Source organism: Arachis ipaensis, chromosome B09, assembly GCF_000816755.2.
Source record: "Arachis ipaensis cultivar K30076 chromosome B09, Araip1.1, whole genome shotgun sequence".
In the NCBI taxonomy this organism is placed as follows: domain Eukaryota; kingdom Viridiplantae; phylum Streptophyta; class Magnoliopsida; order Fabales; family Fabaceae; genus Arachis; species Arachis ipaensis.
In genome coordinates, this window is record NC_029793.2 from 146,800,424 (window position 1) to 146,820,770 (window position 20,347).

The window sequence follows — 20,347 nt, forward strand, 5'->3', positions numbered from 1 at the left end:
TCTCTTCTACTTCATCTACAATCCATTTTCCGTTAGTTGACTTACAATGGTTTCTCTGCTGCAAGTGTGTTCATTGACAAACGTCTTGACCTGATAACTCAAGGGAAATGACCTCTTAGCACAATATATTTGCCACGGGCATTCCTCATCATAGCAAATTGCTTTGCTTCTAGTTGAGTCACATCGAGAAAAGAATATGCTCATTCCAATGTTGATGTTAAACTTTCGAACTGCCTTCCTGAAATGGCTGAGAGTTTCAAACTCCATCCCCAACTCCAACCGGACTTGGCTAACAGGAGCATCAGTATTGCTTTGAGGAAAGACTGGAGGCTGATCAGCATCTTCATCACTTGCTATGCTTCTCAATTCTTCGGATTCATAACAATGGTATCCAGCATTTTCATCTGAAAATTCTTCTGACTCAACAGGCACATAGATGGATGGAAGCTTGTCCGGATCAGGATTGGGTATGAAGAATTGTCCAGTTGGGGGAGGCATTTTTGCTGATCTTCTCTTGCTCACCTTAGGTCTTCCCTCAACCTGCTCATCTGTGTTAGTCTGATTGTTCTGAGGAGTACTGTTAGTATCAGATGGTGGGACTGGGTCTGATTCAGGGTTTGATTGTGAAAGTGGGTTTCTATACGGCTGTAGAATGTATTGGATTACTTGTTCAGCTGCTTGAGCCTCATTCTCACTAGATAATGAGACAAAAACTGCACTTGGAGATGTTGAACCAGCAGTATGTATTGGTTGCTGCTCTTGTTCAATGGAATTTTGTGAAGGATGTGATTGATTGGAAGGTGCCTCATCTGGTTGCATAGGTGTTGTGGGAGGCTGAGACATCTGTTGATACGGAAATAAAAGATAAATAAGAAAATAAGGATTCAAACTGAATAAAAAGATACATTGAAATTAAAATAGGATTCTACGACTACAATAGCTAAGGAAGTATTTATAACCTCTTATTAGGTTAAAACAAAGAAAACCCTAAAGCCCATAAACATAAGGCCCAATCTAATAATTAAATAAACAAAATCAAAATACATTAAATAAAATATTCTAAAAATGTAAACTAAAATATCTTCTAAATAACTCTTGAACTCTTCATATCACGAACATTTGAAGTACGTATCATTCTCCTCCTCTTCAAAAAAGATTCGTCTTCGAATCTTGTAGGTGAAAAAAAAATAATATATGAAAAGGACAATAATTATAAGGAAGATAATTTTTTTTTTCTTTTTTTTTTGTTTTTTTTTTTTCACTTTATTCTTCTTCTTCTTTTTTTTTTTTTAAATAATGAAACGCAAACGAAAACAAGAACACAAGAACAAAATGAAAGACGCGGCAAACACTTGACTCTTTTTTTTATGATAAAAGAAGAACAAATATAGATTAATAAGAATTAATCTAATACCTGAGCTCTGATACCAAATGATACGGAAATAAAAGATAAATAAGAAAATAAGGATTCAAACTGAATAAAAAGATACATTGAAATTAAAATAAGAACAAAAAAGATAAGTTGAAATTGAGTACAAAGAGAATCACTCTACTTTCTACCCAATTTCTTCACGCAACAAGAAAGGGACTCCTCAACCTAACTTGTCAACGCCATGATTTGGAAATTGATTCGAAGGGACTCCTCAACCTTCTAACCAATTCCCCGATGCAACAAGAGAGGGACTCCTCAACCTCAATTGTCCACACCATGGTTTCATCACGAAACCAAAAAAAGGGTTTTCAAACCTCTAAAAATTCTATTCTACGACTACAATAGCTAAGGAGGTATTTATAACCTCTTATTAGGTTAAAACAAAGAAAATCCTAAAGCTCATAAACATAAGGCCCAATCTAGTAATTAAATAAACAAAATCAAAATACATTAAATAAAATATTCTAAAAATGTAAACTAAAATATCTTCTAAATAACTCTTGAACTCTTTATATCACGAACATTTGAAGCACGTATCATTCTCTTCCTCTTCAAAAAAGATTCGTCCTCGAATCTTGTAGGTGAAAAAAAAAATATGAAAAGGACAATAATTATAAGGAAGATAATTTCTTTTTTTTTTGTTTTTTTTCTTCTTTATGCTTCTTCTTTTTTTTTTTTTACAATAATGAAAGGCAAACGAAAACAAGAACACAAGAACAAAAAGAAAGACGCAACATACACTGGACTCTTTTTTTTATGATAACAGAAGAACAAATATAGATTAATAAGAATTAATCTAATATCTGAGCTCTGATACCAAATGATACGGAAATTAAAGGATAAATAAGACAAAAATTGAAATTGAATAAAAAAAGATACATTGAAATTGAAATAGAAACAAAAATAATAGATTGAAATTGAATACAAAGAGAATCACTCTACTTTCTACCCAATTTTTCGATCGACGCAACAAGAAAGGGACTCATCAACCTAACTTGTCAACGCCATAGTTTGGAAATTGAATCGAAGGGACTCCTCAACCTTCTACTCAATTCCCCGATGTAACAAGAGAGGGACTCCTCAACCTCAATTGTCCACACCATGGCTTCATCACGAAACCAAAAGGGGTTTTCAAACCTCTAAATAATTCTATGCTACGATTACAATAGCTAAGGAGGTATTTATAACCTCTTATTAGGTTAAAACAAAGAAAACCCTAAAGCCCATAAACATAAGGCCTAATCTAATAATTAAATAAACAAAATCAAAATACATCAAATTGAATTAAAACATTCTAAAAATGTAAACTAATAAAATCTTCTAAATAACACTCGAACTCTTCATATCACGAACATTTGAAGCACGTATCATCTGTTTTGCTGAAGATATTTGTTGGGCCACATTAACAACATCCTCCTTTTGGGACTCAACCTCAATCTGGCTGCTTGCTTTATGGACCTCTTTCCTATTCTGGACCTCACCATCCATAAGTCTTCTTCTTGGAGTCTTCTTTGGAGTTGGATTTCTCTTAGCACAAGTCTTCAATCTCACCTTTGATGGAGTAATATTCTCTTCAACAATAACAGGATCATTTATAGGGTGCTCTGTGTATAAGTAAATTCTGTTACCATTCTTCACAGCAGTCTCATACAACTTAACTATGTCCATATCAACCCTTAACAATTTCAACCCATTATCAAGCTCCTTACTAGGTTCTAGCCAATAAAAATCAGTAATGGATGTATATCCAATGTCCCTTAGCAAATCATTTATGAAAAATTCATTGAGAATATCCACATTAACCCTCTCAATCTCTGTTACTTCTCCACCAACATACCCAAGCTTCCCACATGGACCTCGCTCAAATCTCCCCCTATGATTAATACACAGAGTAATATGCACATTGGCCATCCCTACAACCAATACAGTATAGATGTAAGGTACCATCTCATGTAATTATAGACAACAACATAGCAATTGAAAATCTAACACTAACCCAAAAATTCTGAAAACATTCTAAGATGGAAAAACTGGTAATGAAATACCTCTGTTCTCTGTGGAGTAACGATGGTAAAATTATGGATAGTGGACAACGAGATGCATACAACAATGGTGGGCTACGGGTAGTGTGGACGGCGAGATGCAGACAATGGTGGTCTGCGGGTAGTGAAACAACGACTTGATTAAACTAGAGAAATGTCTCTGTTGCGGAATGGAAGTGCTCTAGTCTTCTTCTTCGATTTGGAATGGCAATGGTGACAACAATGGAGCTCTGCTAGGGCACAGAGAGGGTGTAAGGGTTTTTTTTCTATTTCTTAATAAAAAATGGGTTACACGTAGATAGATTTGGAGTGGTTTTGTTGCCACGTAGGTTTGGATATTAACGGACCAAGTGCGTAACCAAGGTCAGGGTATTTCTGGCACACGGAAGTCATCTTCCGTGGTTACAAGGTGAGTTTTCTTCTTCTATTGTTACATTTGTCAGTGTTTGTATCTTTCGTAGGTACAAATGGTCATTTACTCTATTTAATAGAGTCCTAAAAGGGAACACTATTCATGTCATGATCAAAGGGAATTCAATGCATCTAGAATAATAATTAAATTGCTTTATAACTATTTTTTATTGAAGTAATTCCTAATTTTTAAGAACATTACACAAATTTGTTAGTGTTGAGTTTAAAAAATTAAACTATGATTAAAATGATGGCTAAAAATTATTGAGTTATTTGTTTGTATGATTTTATTGTGTTTGTGTGTAAAAAATTAATTAATTTCCATTGGCTCAAGAAACATAAAAAATAAGCCCACACTAATACTCCAAATCTTGATCCAAAATGAAAAACGGCTGAACCAAGAAAAAGAAAACAAGCCACATGTTATGAGTAGAAAAGTAAATTAATTATAGCCTAATTAAATAAGCCCATCTTAATCAATAAACAAATTTAGCCTTGTACCAAAATTGACTGAAAACAAGTGGCTGTAGAAAGAAAAACAAAAAGGGCAAAATAAAAGAAACCAAGCCCAAGCGGAAAAGTAGGTTATGAAGAAAGCTTCTCTCTTGCTTTGGTCACGTCACTTCATCTTCCAAGAAAGAAAGAAAATGGAATGCACAGAGAGTAGGTTATGAAGAAAGGCAAAAGGATTTTTGCCAAAATAACTCCCATTCGATCATAGCACGTCAAAAGGAGATTTTTCCATTTATACTTCACCAAGGATTATTGAAGAAATCAACTAGGTCACAAGCACCATTCTGGATAATATGAAGAAGGTGAAGTCAATGTGCTCTGCTTGAAATCTACGATCAAGAAATAAACTTGGAGCCAAAACAAGAATGCACGGCTCAGATTTAAGATTCTTGAAGAAAAAGGTTGAAAGAGAAGATTGAAGGTATGGTTGCATGTCACTGCTTCTACTCTCTCTTTCCTCTATGAACGCTGCTGCTACATCTGTGTATTAGGAGAAGAGAATCAATATGTGCTGTAGAAGGTTTCAAACCCTGGAAGCTTCACTCCTCTATAATAGGGGTGAATAGCCAAGGATTGAGCAATGAGTGAGAGAATACGTTTGGGTTTCCATAGCTCTTGGAGCTGTTTATTCTTCTCTTTCATGGCTATCATTGAATATTTATTTTTCTCAGTCTAGTTTGTCTGTGTTTCATTAGTAAAAGACAAAAATGTGAGGTTTTGTAAGAAAAAGCCATTGAGTGAAAAAAGGCAGAAAGTTAAAACTTGGAGAAAAAATCATAGTTATCTCATAAATTATTTGTATGTATTTCTGTTTTGTTGTTATGATCCTGAGATGATTTCTTTACAAGTTGGGTTAGCACTTTACTGTTGAAAGTTAGGGTGAGTCCTAGTCAAGTTCAGGTTGGGATAGAATCTGGACTTGTTTTCTTGCAAATTGAGTTAGTATTTTGCGGTTAAAAGCTATGTTTGAGTACTAGTCAAATTCAGATTGGGTTTAGAATCTGGATTTGTCCCAAATAGGATTGGATAGATCTTAAGAAAGGAATTGGTGTTTGTAATCTGTTAAAAATATTGAAATTCCGTCACTGTTGTGATGGAGACTGGATGTAAGTTACATTGCACCTTATAGCTGAACCAGGATACATCTGATGTTCTACCTTCTTCCCTTCTATTTCTGTTACTCAGGAGACAAAAATAAAAATGTCTCTCAGTTGTTCACGAGACAAAAGTAAAAATATCTCCTAAGTACATTCGAGAAAGAAAAAGTAATACTCAGTAGAAAAAAGAAGCTAAGATTCAACCCCCCTTTTCTTAGCCATTGATAACCATCAATTGGTATCAGAGCTTGGTCTTAAAGAGATATTGAAATTCCGTCACTGTTGTGATGGAGACTGGATGTAGATTACATTGCACCTTGTAACTGAACCAGGATACATCTGAATGTTCTATCTTCTTCCCTTCTACTTTTCTGTTTCTGTTACTTAGGAGACAAAAATAATAATGTCTCTCAGTTGTTCACGAGACAAAAATAAAAATATCTCCTAAGTACGTTCGAGAAAGAAACAGTAATGCTCACCAGAAAAAGAAACCAAGATTTAACCCCCTTTATCTTAGCTACTGATAACTATTAGTTAGTGTACATGAAATATCTCAAGTGGCATGGGGTTTGTTAGTGCTTGTTGCTTGAGTACTATTATAAAAGGCTTTTGTCAGGCACTGAAGATGAGATCACCATAAAAGTTTAATCACTTTCGGTGGTAAGTGGTAACTGAATGAAAGGGGAACCCATCAACCCAACCTCTCATTAAAGGGAAACATTTTATGAAGTAGGGGAACCTTTTTGGGGGGACTTGAGAGACAAGACAAGAAGAAACACCCCCACCATAGTGCATGGCAATAGCAAACTACAAGGGTCCCTCTCTCCTGTCATCTGATCAAAATCTCCTTTTTTTTTTCTTTTTTAATTCAGTTTCCTTCTATGGATTGAAAAGAGATTTTGAATTGAAGCAACAAGCAGACGATGAGGCAGAACACCTTTGCAGCCTCTCAGTTTCAGCAGCATATTCCTAAAGAGGCAGAGATTATGTTAGCTGAAATCTAGTCTTTCCCATTTCAAAGCAATGATAAAGGGTACAAATATTGGGTGTAATCGGAGTCTGTATGGAAGAACCACGTAAAATACCAATTATTTTTATTCATAACAACGTAAGAACCCAAAATACAGGTTTCCCAGAAACAAGTGCCAGCAAAAGAAGAAAGAAAAAAGAAAATATACAAAAAAAGAGTTTGCTCATTATTGCACATGTGATGATACAATAAATCTTTGAATCCATAATACGAATACCTGTACCTTGCTATTTCTGTATACTTGCAAAGAAAGTAAAAGGTCTATCCAAATTTAGAATCCATTCTACTGGTCCCCCTACCAACTATTCATTCTCCCCTAGTATTCTACTTTTGGTTCTAACTCCGTAGAGAAATATAATAACCATTCATTTAGCACTATTTCCTCAAATGCACGAGAACTGCTTCCAAAACAGCTTCTTCAGTTGTTTTCTGGCTGCAGCATTGGAAAGAAAGCCCAACTGTTGCTTGATCTACCTTCCTTTCCAGCAACCTTCTTGTTAGTCCACCAATCAGAGCCACTGGCAACAACATCAGTAACCCCTTTTCTGCTGTCAAAATTGAACTCTTTGGAAGAATTAGAGGAGTTATGCTTTTCACAGCGACGCTCCTCTCCTTCTCCCGGAGCATTGACTGTCTGATCATCTGAAGGTTTCCCTGAACATAAAGCACAAGTATTGGAGTCTATTTGCATCCTTTCTTTGTCAACAGGGTGCTCACCCACTATACCTTGCGAAGACTGTGATGTGTTTCGCAGCAATGATCCTGCTTTATTTGCAAGACAACGTGCAACATCTTCCCCAGTAAATTCAAATGAAACTCTATGATCAACAATTGCTGGATTAGTTTGGCACCCATTCCCTGAGTTAGCAAGGGATGATGCCTCAGAAATCTGCTGTGAAGCTAGCTGAACAGGTGTCAGAGAGCCAGAACTCAACCTTGAATTTGAACCCGTCCCATCAGGTGTCAAACACCCAGAGCCAAGCTGTGAATCTAGTCTTGAACCATGTCCTGTAACATTTGGTGTCAAAGATCCCGAACCTAGTCTTGAACCATGCCCTGCAACATCTGGTGTCGCGGATCCTGAACCTAGTCTTGAACTCTGCCCGGCACCATCTGGTGTCAAGGATCCAGATCCAAGTCTCGAACTCCATTTACGACCTGTGAAGTGTTCAGAACTCAAGAACTTTGATGATTCCTCTTTATGGAACTCGAGAATTGGGTGTCTATCAGGGAAAGGGGTAGAGCTGCCAGAAGTTGAAATCACTGATCCAGGTGAGATGAGTTGGCCACCTGGGCTTCCAGGATATTGCTGATAAGAATGATAATCATAGTTGAACAATGCAAACTTGTGATTTCTACCACTGTTTTTATGAGCCAGGTCTAGAGAAGATGCCACCAATTGAGCAAATGGAACCTCAGGGGATGATGGTGTTGTCTGATGCACAGATTCAGGAGGCGGAGTAAAAGAAGCAGTAGATGGTTCAGTTGTGAAGTTAGAAAACACAGGTGGTGAGACTAACTGGGTCTCATAGGCATAAGGACCAATGGTAAAGATAGATGCAGGTCCACCAGAAGAAAATGCATTTGCAGATAGAGAGGAGAGTGAGAGCGGCCCAGCTGGTGACTGAATAGCAGATGAAGGATTGGATTGGAAAACAGATGCAGGAGAAGAGGGAGGCACAGCAAATGGCATTACTACGGCAGTTGAAGAATTTGGTGCAGTAGGAGCAGCTTGTCCTGATGGTGCAACAGGTTCAGGAACATTGACAGCATGGCCAATTCTCTTGCTGGTTTTATGAGATCCAAAACACCAATATGAGCTCCAACAGCTTCCCCAGTGTTTTTTCTGCAGTCAATAAAGAAACAGACCTAAGTAGGAAGTTGGAATCATAACATCATCTGTACACACTACTTATAATCTGCTATTTTTAAACAATGCAAATTTTACTGCTTTAGTCTCTGTTGATTTTTGTCCCCAAATTTTAGTTTTTTTTTTTTTCTAATTTATTTTCATTCCATGTTAAATGATCCAGACAATAAATACCTTTTATTTAATAGATAGTCTTAAGCAAAATTCTTCCAATCAATTGAAAGCATGAAGCTGAGATTGAAGAAAATGGATACTTCCAACACAATTAAAACTAGTGAAAATTTTGGACAAGAGTATTTCAGCAGAAATGAAGAGACATTGCTTAAGATAAGCAACATAAATAGGAACACTAAACAGAGAAGAACCACTGTCGACAGGGATTCAGCTTTCAGGGGGGGAGAAGTTTTGGAGCTAGGACACAGAGAAGGAAAGTAGTCACCACAGATAAGAGGCCAGGTTATTCAAATTTGGTAAAGCATCCCATAAAACTAAAGTCTTTATTTTGTAAAAGGGGATCAGATTACTTTGTTTCATAATTCATGAAATTGGTTTGGATTGATCAGATTGGCACCTCTTAGAACTGTTATTATGCTTATGCCTAATTAACAGAGTTATGAGCATCAAGTACGTACACTTCAGGAATCTATAACTTGTTGCCTTCAACAATTTACTACTGTAACTACATGGTGCCTCTTGTTCAGGCTTATGTTATCACCATACCCGTTGTAGGGGAAGCAGCAGAATGATTCCCATTTACAACATCAAAGGTACTGAATAGTATATTGTAGCACTTTGAATCAGTAACCAAGGATCAATAAGCATCCCAAACAGCCAAACCCACATCTGTATACTGACTTTTTGACAGCATATGGGAGGAACAAACGTCAGCAATCATCAGTAAAAGGTAATGATTGACGCCTTCAATACAAAGTGCATCCGCTGTATCAGACAATTACATTAATTACAAAATCTAAATTAAAATCCATCCTGATCTGCAACGCTGAACATTGCAAACTAAATTTTAAACCCAGTATGATCAGCACTAGGATGTCCTTGGCTCCAAATTGCAAACATTAAACCAAATCAGCTATCTACCCCTACAACTACAACGTGGTATGCTTTTCTAAGCTAAGAGTCAGCGACCTACCAAGAAAGTGTAGCCATAAGCTTAACTACATTTACTCGATGTGTATAAAAAGGTCTTAAGCATGGATTAAAAACATGCAGTGTGTTTGATCGGAAGCAGAGAACACTGAGTGAGTCAGATCCAGGGACCACACTACACCGTGGTATTCAAATCTGCCTAAGAACTATAGACACAGAACCCTGAATCAAATTCAAAAATATTACGGGAGGCAAGGGCAAGAGAGTTTGCAGAAGCACCGAAACAAGTTGCAATGTCAAGTTTTGTTCTCCGCGGATATATATACATTTATCCTTCCCTTAATATATCTACTACTCAAAGAAAAGCATGGCTTGAATAACAGCAGTTCAGCAAACCCAGTAGGCTAACACAGAATATCAAGCAGGCTTACAAGTATGCAATATTCATCAATGGAATCGAATCTCCAATACAGAGGTAAATCAATCACAATGCACAGGGGTTAGGGGAAAAACTGTTCACGAAAATTAAGCTCGTATGGTCAATCTAAGAACATGATCATTCCATCACTTGCAAATTAGGAAACCATAATTCAATTGAAAAAAAAAAGATCTGCTTTCAAAACCAGCAAGATCCAAACACCAAGTCCCTGACTTTTCCAACTTTTAAGAAAACCAGAATTCAATTGAAAAAAAAAAAAAAAGATCTGCTTTCAAAACCAGCAAGATCCAAACACCAAGTCCCTGACTTTTCCAACTTTTTAAGATATACATGACAAGGAACAGTGTGAAATGGAATTAACTAAAGAGAGAAAATAGAAAAAGTGAGCTAGAAAAAAGTGATTAAAAAGATTTCAGCGGCGTAAGACCATAAGGTCAATAAAGAGTAGAGCTCCTAAAAAGAAAGAAAAAGCATGCATGTATACAGATTACAGAGAGTGAGAAATGGACCGGAAGAGAGGGAGGTTGTGGTCTGGATTCGGCGGAGAAGATGACGGAAGCGGCGGCAATGACGGTGTCCCGGGTGGTATTGGTGACGTCAGCCATGAGGATTACGCGATGAGCGGATGGATGCAGAATTTCCGGCGTGATGGCATCGAATTGAATTGAATGCTTCGTGTGTTGTGTTTGGGGCTTATTTACTTATTGCATCACTATTCACTTTCACCAACACCATTCATGGTAAAATTTTGAGTGCCACTCTTCTTTACTTATAATTATTGTATTTTCCCATTTTGGTACATTAATATTCAATGAGTAACTACTAACTAGTAGTAAAGTAAAGTGGTTATTATTACTTATATTAGAATTAGAATGAGATTCTCGTGAAGTGGGTGCACGTGTGGTGCGGAGATCCAATTGGAATGGGGTATCGTGCTTAACTAACCCTCGTGTGCCTGTGACCTGTGAGATTGTGACACACACACCTCAACGCAACTCTATCTTATTTTAAACTTGCACGGGTGCCACACTCTCACTTTTTACTCATTCATTCTCCGTCTCTTTAATTCATACCTTTTTCCCCTCACTCATAATATTCATCTTTTCCTTTTCCCTTCACATTTACCAACACAAACTTTCACTAACATTAACCTAAAGTTCATTGGATTGTTAGATTTTGCAATATAATACTCTAGTAGCCAAACTAACACCGAACAAAGGTATCAACTATATATTGAAGATTTTATTCACTAAAATATTCATGTAATTATATATCACAATTCACAAGAAAAGAGGCATTCACACACTTGAAATCAAAAATTGAGACCCCTCATAATTCATAATATATAGAGTGTGCTCTAATAAGTACTTAATGGGATTTTTTCACTTTATAGTAGCTAGTTAAAGGAAGTAACACCCTAATAAAAAATAATTGACTTTGACGGACTGAAAAAAAATCATTATTGATTGGCGGGTCCATTACCATTAGGTGGAGGAAAACTAAATCAAACAATTGACAAGATGGCGTGATAGCCCTCAGCATATGGTCCTACAAGTCAAAAGCCAAGGAAGCAAAGCACATGCCCCAATTTAACAAGTAGGTGGTGTGGTTCATTTACACAATTTTAAATAGTACCAAATAAAATCGTTTGTTTTTAGGATCAAGATTCTTCTTTATCTTCCCTCTCTTCCATGTCCTCTAGAGGTAAACAAAATGTACTACTCATACTTGTTTAGTTGTTTATATCTATAATTATTGTCCCTATCGATAAACAAAATTAATTTACAGTGAAAATTATTTCTCCTAGATACTTTTCTATATTGATGTATCTTTTTCCTATTACCTATATCTTTTTTCGCATGTCTCTTTATTAACAACATTATCTAGGACCTTTATTGAATTCGAGCACTCTGGCCCATGGCCCTAATTAAAATATCTTTAAATAAATCTATATGAATATGAAGAAGTCGTAGTCCTACAAAAAGAAAAATAAACTATATGAAGATGTTCTCGTTGTCTATTTTTTAAGATCATGTGGTGCCATTAGATCTATGATGGTTGAATTCACACAAAACGCGTACACACTCATAAAATATATACATTTAATAAAATGACAGTAACACTTAACATATATTATTAAATCATATAGTTAATACTATTGAATAACTGTTACCAGTTCATTATTTATGTCTATTCAAAATAAGTTCAATCCACCTAAGTGGCAGCATTCATGATCTTAGGCACGATAATGAATTAATGATACACGTTAATTAGAAGCGAAACCTGAACAAAGACCTGACCAGGATCCATCGAAAATGCAATAGAAGACGTTTCTAAATAAAGGCATTATCATCACCATACTTCATTTCTTTATCAAACATAAACCGTTTGTATTTTGCATAAGAAACTCTCCAATTTTCCCCCACGTATAGAGTAATATCTAAATTCGTCTATAAAAAATTATTTAGTTGAATAATACTTTACTGAGCCTTTTTTGTTGGGAGGCTTTTCCCTTTGCCAACAAAAAAAAAAGAATTCCCAACAAAAAAAAAAGAAAATAAATGAAAGGTAAAGCCCATAGCTTTACAAAGTAGTGCTTCGTGATGGGCTTTTTTAAGTGTAACATGTTGGGGGCTGAAGGATACTGTAGAGTGTAGACAAAAAAGAAAGAAAGTAAAGTAATATTTATGATAAGCACCTGGCAATTAAGAAGGCTAATTGGGTAATAAGAACATAGGGAAGACAGTTAATTTGAGTTTGAGCAGTGGATTGGAGATAGGATTGTGGTAAAGAAAGACATCGTTGGTTGTTGGGGCAGATGGCAATGGCTTCTCCACTTTCCACTTCAAGCGTGTTGTGCTGGAAATTGAAGGGCACAGGTAGTGGCGCAGTCGCAGTGTGTGCGAAGTCGAATTTGGTGGATTTGTCACGATGGTGTGGTTTGAAGCATGTGGGCATGTCAGCTACGGCGAAGCCCCTTGTTATGAGAGGTGAATAGAAGAATAGAATAGGGTCCTTCCTTTGCTTTTGAGAGAGAGCGTGATGTTGGTTGATTTGATTTTCAGGTAAAAAAGGCAAGGTGGTGTACGCGTCTCTGTTTGGAGTTGGAGCTCCTGAAGCGCTGGTTATTGGGGTGGTTGCTCTATTGGTTTTCGGTCCAAAAGGTCTTGCGGAGGTTGCTCGAAATCTGGGCAAAACGCTTCGTGCATTCCAACCCACAATTAGAGAACTTCAGGATGTTTCCAGGGAGTTTAAGACCACACTGGAACGGGAGATCGGTCTTGACGACATTTCAACTCCACCAAAACAGACCACCTACAATTCTACTCTTGACCCTAGTTAGTCTTTCTTTTCTTTTCTTTTCTTTTTCATTCTATTCAATTCACTTGCAAATGATGCGATTCTGATAATGCAGATGGCACAAGAGATCCAAGCAAAGCCTACAGCTCTGAGGAGTCTAAAGAAGCCATCCTGCCTCCTCCTGGTTAGTCCTTTTTGCTCACTTTTTCATCCTTTATAATCGCCAGCTGCCTCCTTTACCATCATTCTTTATCAAACAGCAACTGCTACGGAGCCACAGTCTCAGAAGCCAGAAACTGACAACTCGCCTCTCGATTCTTCAAGTCAATAGTCATGGGAACAAATGTCAAGGTCGAGCAATTTTGTTACCTCGTTAGAATTGTGTAAAACCATGTTCTCTTGTTTTATCGGAATCTGTTCTAGTTAATGACTTTACTTGCCAATGTATTCTTACGCCATACAAGCAAAACACAACGCTGGTGTTTAAAATGAATTTAAATTATAAATCCTTTGGGGTTTGAACTGAGAAGTTCATCGGTCATGCTGTTGATCTACCTTTGCTATAGGAGGCACATGAATTCAAATTACAATTCTCTTAAATGATACAAAAAATGTTACTACTTCTACAGTAATCCAACTTGACTTTTCCTTTTTAACATCGCAATAGAAAAAAGCTAACCAAAAGAATTAAACGACAATAAATGCGAAAAATTTTCCCATTAAATTGGCGGGGACAAAAAAATTTGCAGGAGACATCAACATGCAACTTATGGTATGCTACAACATATTCATTTGTCTGTATGGTTCAAAATCTAGATAGCCTGCTGTTGCTGGTGCGTGAAACCCATACATGATATCACATGCTTTATCATCTGGAGGCATTACAGAGCCTTCGCGCCCCTTAAAGCCCTCCAGAGGTGAACCCCAAGGGGCTGGAGTAGAAGGGTTGGAGCTGGACGCATCTTGGCTTGTGCCCAGCACGGTCGGATTCTGCGGGGAATTGCCAGCAGCCCTTCTGTTTGACACACTTGGGGTCGTCAATGAAATTGGTCCAGATTGCTGCTGCATTTGTTGCTGATTCTTCATTGGTGACTTGGGCCTAAGAGCCTCTATATCAGGAGTAGTCACCACCAAATGAGGTGCCTCCGGAGGTGGATTTCTTCCTCCACCCCCCAGCCAAACTTTTCCATCTTTGTCGGCAAAGTTCTTGACATATGCCTGAATAATCCGAATTCAATTAGTGGGGTTTAACCAGTCAACCAGAAAATCAGCATCAAATAATGAAGACAATGAACATAATTAGAGTGCGTACCAAAAAAAAAACGGAGACACAGGAGAAAATTAAGAAAATAAGTCCTATTGTGATTTGAACAAAAGAATAAGGTCAACGGGCTTCAGAAACTCCTCACTGAAAGAAACTCGAGTTTCTTTCATTGGAAAAGCGGCAAGAATGATGTCAAACATAAAACCAAACCTATAAATTAGCATCTAATAAACAATTAACTCAGTCGGATGGCAGCCAAACTCTGGTTAATTTAATTTAAGATACCCTTGCTTGTATGTCATAATTGCGGAGCTCTACTTATGCTAGTGAAATAATGAGGAAATGAAAGAAAATTTTCCAGCTTATTGATTTAACTAGAAATCTCAGGTCCCTAAAAGCCAGTATCTCACATCAAATTCCCTCAGCCTCTCTTCACTTGGTGCACCAACAAACTTATTCCCATAAATTCTATACAACTTTCAAGTATCATATAGAAAATACGGCTGCTATAGGGATGAGCTATTTGATATTAGCCTCTTGTAACAGGACTATTACACATATATTGATCCACCCACTGAACAACAATTCATGTGGTTTAGAGCCTCAACCCAAAATAACTCGAATATAAATAGAGGATTAATGGCAAACATTTATTTCCAGAATTCAGCCTATAACAATTAAAGAGATGGCTCTTATCAGAAGAAAAAGTCAATATTCTCCAACAACAAATTGATGGTACAAAATTGTCTAAACCTCTACACAAAGGAATAATGCAATACTCTGAAAAGGGAGATAGGAAGAATCAACTTAAATGTCATGAAAGTAAAGTAGCTTCTTATATTACCTCTTTATTGAAATTTGAAGAAGAAAGTTCTTTACCAACAGTCAGCCAACCAGATCGGATATTATGGTCTTCACCAAATAGTTCTAGCCTCCTCCTTCCAAGGGCAAAGTGTTCAATAATCCTATACATATCTTCAGGCTTTTGTGTAGATCCTACAAATATATCAGCAAGTATTTAAAGAGAATACCATCTTAATAAACCACACAAAAACACAAGAACAATTAAGGCAGATATAAGGAATCATGGATGTCATGGTGAAACTGTTTTCATACTTCAGTTTTCCAGATAAAGTATGCAATTTTTTAGTTGAAGAGCTACATTTCAAAGTACAGGCAAGTTGCTTGACTCCATATCAAGACAACATGGATCCACCAGTCTGTTTGAAGCATCAAGCAATTAAAAAAAAAAGAGTGGGGGGAAGGGGGCGAAACAAACAACCTAAAGATCTCGTCCACTTAATATAACCTCACATCCTATGAGTATAATACAGGGCTACAATTCTCATAAGACAGGTTTTCTCAGCGTAATAGACTGCAAACTGAAGAAATAATTCATTAAATAAAGGCAGTAGGATCAAAATATCCTCATTTGAATTCCCACGCTCATATATTAGGGATCCTATTCGATATGTGAAATGGTAAGTCAGTTACATCTTGTTTCAATTCTTGCTGTTATTGCAGCTTATGCCTATTTCATCTTTGGATCAAATGTTTACTAAAACAAAGTGAGATAAAGATAACATGGTAAAGTATATTCAAGGATAAGACAACTAAGAATTTTATTAGTGCAACTGAAAATACCAACCATAGGGAGGTTCTTCAGCAATAATTACATCCGTGTCAATGTTAGCATGAATTATATGCCCATCCGTACTTCGGCGAACAGTTCCTTTTATGCCCATCAAGCAATGTTCCTTCACCATAACAAAGTAATAAAGGTTTAAGAAATACCATTGTATTTACTTAGTATTAGTACTAATGTAGCTCAGAAGTGAAGCTAATGAGACAAATTTCAATTGACCTTTGAATGCTGAAATAAAGTATGTGAATCATGTCGCAGTCCTGGGGTTGCATTGTTTTTATTTGTCTTTACCCAACATATATCTTCACACCTACGAAATCCCCACTGTTGAAACCCAGCCCAAACCCCATAAAGAAACAGTTAAAGAGAAATACTAGTCATAAATAGGACATGATAAGAAAACAAAATCTTGTAGGCCATTCCAACTTCCAGATTCTTTACCTTCTTGAGACATTGACGGCCTTGTTCAAGGCCTACACCGTCGCCCACCCAAAGGAAGATGAAAGAAGGTGTATCTGCTATGGCCTTAAGAAAGGAGAAAACAAATGAGATGTCAAATTCAAAAGATAACAGCACTATGCATTTATAAAATGATAGTAGCATTATATACTAATAACAACATAATTATTTTCTTTTCTGAAAAAAAGGGTAAAAAGTTCATGAAAAAAACTAACTTCTAAAGCAACTTTGATAAATCACAAGTATGATCAAAACCACTTTTTTTTTAATTATTTTTTTAAACAAATAAAAAAAAAGAAGAAAAAAATAGTAGTAAAGGTTAACAAAATCTTCTCCACATGCACTCTTATCCTTCAGTTGCAGTAAAGGGTACAAAAATGATTATGTGAACCAGGTCATTCACCAAGTTATCAGCACAGAAATCCAAGCAGAATGAAAATGCTTTGAAATATTCATAAAAAAGAATATGAAGTGCAAACAGATCTTAGTTTACCTCAATCTTGAGATTCATTATTTCTTCAAATGTCCAGTATTCAGTATGGTCAGCAACACCAGGGGCACGGTGCACATACTCCTCCCATGGGGGATCTACAAGGATGACGTCGAACTTTGTTCCAAAGAAATCTGGAGACAGTTCAAAGTCCTTCAGGTCACACTTGTAATACATTGGAGCAGAGGCAGATTTTTCCACAATCTCATCCTTTTTCTGTATAAGCTCCCTAAGTTTTGGGTAGTCCTCAACGACATTTGTGAGCTCAAGCTCCCTAATAAAATTCTGTGGGCGCTTACCAGTATCAACAAAGTTTTGAGAATAGTCATTCTGCTCACCTCTGGAAGGAGCTTTACCAAGAGGCCCACTGCCTTTAGAAGGAACCCATCCCCCTGGAGTTTTATCAGGTGGTGTTCCTCTACCCATTGGTCCTGTAGGATTAAAACCAGGACTAGCAATGTTCGGTGGCATTCCCCTTCCAGTGCCCGATTGATTATAAAACATTGCAGGATTTGGTGGATTCCCCATGTTAGCAGCAGGAAATCTTGGGGCCGATGGTCCTGGGGGAACAGGAGACACTGAAGGTGGAACACCCATTATATTCATATCAACACCTCGAGCTCCAGGCCAAACAGCTGGATTAAATGGTGACATGAACGGTGAAATTGGAGGACCGGGAGCAGGTGATATACCATGGGGAAGAGGCTGCATTGGCCCAGGTGGAGGCAAGCCAAGAGGTCCATAGGGTGATCCCATCATTGGCAATGGCATTCCGACCTGCTGGTTGTCTCTCCCAGTAGGCCTAATCCTTCCTCCTCTGCCACCCCTGTTCCCTTTCATTCCTTGCGGAACAGCTCTGTTGAAGGACCCAGACTCTATGCTTCCATATGGAAGCTGAGAACCACCACTACTAGAACTTGGTCCACCACTACTGCGACCAGATACACTGCCTTTCTGACCTCTTCCTCTTCCCCCATGAGAATCATAGTCATCATCAGCATACCTCTCTTTTGGATCTTCACCAGGTAAATCACTCTTTCTACCTCTTTCTTCCTGTTGATATGCCCAGTCTTCATCATTAGCACCTGATTTGGAATTGTATGGTGGATTAGCTTCAGCTCTCCCTTTCACATGGTCAAAGGACTTGGTTTGGATCTCTATCACATCATAATTGTCATTCGAGATTCCATACTTCGATGATGTTTTGACAGCTTCCCCCCTGTTTATATCCTTTCTACCACCAGATCTGCCATGAGGCCTTTCACTGTCATGCCTGTCATAACCATGTCTAGGCAAATCCCATTCTCTGTTCTGATCGATACCACTATCATCATTTGGAGGCCTCCTCTTCCAACTTTCTTTAGAACTTTCCCTATCCTTCTTCCTATCACCCCACGAATCATCTTTTCCTTTGGATCTGTCATCCTTATAGCCATCACTTTCAAGTTCCTTTCTTTTAAAGCTACCACTTCTTTCGCAATCCATCTCTGAGTTCTCCAAATCTTGATGGCGTTTACCGCTCCTCTCAGGTGTCTTCAATCTGTTCGAGCTCCCTGTTTCTCTACTACTTTTATCCCTATCCCTAACCCTCACATTTCCATCCTCATCTGCATTTGAAGGCCTATCCCAGCTTTCCGCTGCATCATAACCAGTGGGCGATCTCTGGCGCCTAGGCTTCTCAATTCTATCCTTGTCCTCATGACAAACATCTACAGAACCCGACCTCCCTTTACTCTTACCTCTTTCAGAAGCAGCTCTTCTATCCTCTTTGCTATTAGATTTCACAACTTTCTCGCCACCAGAATCCGCTCCCCTACCTTTACTCTCTCCATGCTCATTCCTACCAGATCCACTCCTCTCCCTAGAACTCTCGCGCTTACTCTCAGAACCCTTACCACTTCTGGAATCAACTTTTTCAGAATAGCCATCCTCTGCTCTCCGACCAGGATCCACTTCATCCCATTTTCTCCTAGAACTCTTCGCCTGCTCCGAAGACCCTTGCCCCTTCTCCCTGCCACCATCACCCTTCTCTGAATACCTGTAATCCTTATCAACCTTATCATTCTCCTCGCCACCACGAGACCTATCCTCTCTACCCCTACTACTCCTGCTCAAAGAACCATCATGCTCTGAATGCTTGGAGGAAGAACCCTTCCTTCCAGCCTTACCATCCCCTCCTCCGCCGCCACCATCCAATTCTCCATCCTCATACCAGCTGCTGAGCTTCTCCAAAGTGCTCTCCTCCTGCCTCTTCTTTAACTGCTTCGAAGACCGTGCCTCCTTCCGCGTCGCCGAATCATAATCGTGATTCTCATCACTATCGGCCCTGCTGGAGCCACTGGACCTCTTCCTCGTCTCCACCCTGTCGCTGTAACTACTCCTCCTCCTGCCACTTCCGTCGGAAGCTGCCGCAGCCTCTTCAACATCGTCACCATTACCGTTTCCGTACCTCCTAGACCTACTGGACCTATGCTTTTTCCTATCGCTAATTTCCCAGTCGTCTTCTTCTCCTACCACTCTCTCGCTCTTCGCCTCGGGTGAATCCATTTACGCCCCCAAAAAACGGGGAAAGCGAAAAACTAAACCTAATCAAAACTGAAATTTTGCTCTGAAACAATTCAGATGTGAAAACCTAGCTCGCGGTGATTGCGCATCCAGAAATCAAAAAGAGAGAAACCAAGCTCGTGGTTGATTCGCCCCAAATTACTAGCCCGGTGGGTTTTGGATGTTTATGATTTTTCGGTGGAGAAGAAAAAAAAGATTTTTTTTTCCCTTTCGTTTGTGGTGGAAGGGGGGTTGGCTGAAAATTGGCGAGGGAAAAAAGAGAAAAACAAAAAAAAAGGGTTACCGTTACCGGCGAAGGGTGAAGGAAGGAAAATAGAATCAGCGAGAGTGGCACCGACTCACCGGCGCTTGTGGCAGAAAGAATAAGAGAAAGGAAGAGAGGGATTGAGGGGGGAGCTTCTCACTTCTCAGCGACGAAACGGTGTCGTCGTCGTATGGTCCCAAGTTGGCGCACCCAGCTGTGTGAAAGTGGTAAAACGCGACGAAGGTTTTGGGCTCGGGTCGGTTCGGGTTATGGAGTTATGCATGAATAAACTTGAGTTGTTTGCACCACAAGGCTTGGTTGAGTGGCAATTATGTTTGCCTTGTTAGGAGGTGCATCGGGTTCAAATTCCAGCTGAGGTTAGTTGTTGTTTAAAAACTATAGTACTCATGGTAGTGTGTGTGAGTATGTTGTGTAGGTGTGT

At 38.3% G+C, this 20,347-nt stretch overlaps 4 protein-coding genes across 6 annotated transcripts; 1 reads left to right on the forward strand and 3 right to left on the reverse strand.

Annotated features, from left to right (window-relative positions):
* Nucleotides 1-3,861, reverse strand: LOC107616092. Its single transcript, XM_016318092.2, has 3 exons — nt 3,478-3,861; nt 2,804-3,345; nt 1-843 (listed from the first exon to the last, which is right to left on the reverse strand). Exons 2-3 carry the CDS (start codon nt 3,341-3,343, stop codon nt 16-18), a joined length of 1,368 nt encoding a protein of 455 aa, XP_016173578.1. The 5' UTR covers nt 3,344-3,345; nt 3,478-3,861; the 3' UTR covers nt 1-15.
* LOC107618699 lies at nt 6,560-10,731 on the reverse strand. 3 transcript variants are annotated; one of them, XM_016320835.2, is made up of 3 exons: nt 10,448-10,731; nt 9,028-9,334; nt 6,560-8,371 (listed from the first exon to the last, which is right to left on the reverse strand). In XM_016320835.2, exon 3 carries the CDS (start codon nt 8,216-8,218, stop codon nt 6,944-6,946), a length of 1,275 nt encoding a protein of 424 aa, XP_016176321.1. In that variant the 5' UTR covers nt 8,219-8,371; nt 9,028-9,334; nt 10,448-10,731; the 3' UTR covers nt 6,560-6,943. The 3 variants fall into 3 exon arrangements, with proteins under 3 accessions (XP_016176321.1, XP_020966953.1, XP_016176320.1); XM_021111294.1 differs by having other exon boundaries at nt 9,028-9,249; nt 10,448-10,560; XM_016320834.2 differs by lacking the exon at nt 9,028-9,334 and having other exon boundaries at nt 10,448-10,728.
* On the forward strand, nt 12,564-13,768 carry LOC107617503 (sec-independent protein translocase protein TATB, chloroplastic). The gene is made up of 4 exons (XM_016319269.2): nt 12,564-12,928; nt 13,004-13,276; nt 13,354-13,422; nt 13,499-13,768. The coding sequence occupies exons 1-4, from the start codon at nt 12,757-12,759 to the stop codon at nt 13,567-13,569; spliced, it is 585 nt and encodes a 194-aa protein (XP_016174755.1). The 5' UTR covers nt 12,564-12,756; the 3' UTR covers nt 13,570-13,768.
* On the reverse strand, nt 13,755-20,135 carry LOC107617502 (methyltransferase-like protein 1). The gene is made up of 6 exons (XM_016319268.2): nt 17,100-20,135; nt 16,589-16,672; nt 16,367-16,471; nt 16,151-16,259; nt 15,347-15,498; nt 13,755-14,456 (listed from the first exon to the last, which is right to left on the reverse strand). The coding sequence occupies exons 1-6, from the start codon at nt 19,641-19,643 to the stop codon at nt 14,016-14,018; spliced, it is 3,435 nt and encodes a 1,144-aa protein (XP_016174754.1). The 5' UTR covers nt 19,644-20,135; the 3' UTR covers nt 13,755-14,015.

Bases quoted from the DNA above. Each gene is read 5' to 3' on its own strand.
- LOC107617503 (XM_016319269.2), top strand. From the start codon at position 12,757: ATGGCAATGGCTTCTCCACTTTCCACTTCAAGCGTGTTGTGCTGGAAA. The intron at 13,277-13,353 runs GTTAGTCTTTCT...CTGATAATGCAG, and splicing joins CAATTCTACTCTTGACCCTA to ATGGCACAAGAGATCCAAGC. The intron at 13,423-13,498 runs GTTAGTCCTTTT...TTTATCAAACAG, and splicing joins AGCCATCCTGCCTCCTCCTG to CAACTGCTACGGAGCCACAG.
- LOC107618699 (XM_016320834.2), bottom strand. From the start codon at position 10,543: ATGGCTGACGTCACCAATACCACCCGGGACACCGTCATTGCCGCCGCT. The intron at 8,372-10,447 runs GTCCATTTCTCA...TATTGACTGCAG, and splicing joins CACAACCTCCCTCTCTTCCG to AAAAAACACTGGGGAAGCTG.
- LOC107616092 (XM_016318092.2), bottom strand. From the start codon at position 3,343: ATGGCCAATGTGCATATTACTCTGTGTATTAATCATAGGGGGAGATTT. The intron at 844-2,803 runs ATGATACGTGCT...CCGTATCAACAG, and splicing joins AAATATCTTCAGCAAAACAG to ATGTCTCAGCCTCCCACAAC.
- LOC107617502 (XM_016319268.2), bottom strand. From the start codon at position 19,643: ATGGATTCACCCGAGGCGAAGAGCGAGAGAGTGGTAGGAGAAGAAGAC. The intron at 16,260-16,366 runs GTCAATTGAAAT...GTTATGGTGAAG, and splicing joins CTTTATTTCAGCATTCAAAG to GAACATTGCTTGATGGGCAT. The intron at 15,499-16,150 runs GTTGGTATTTTC...ATATATTTGTAG, and splicing joins TGCTGAAGAACCTCCCTATG to GATCTACACAAAAGCCTGAA.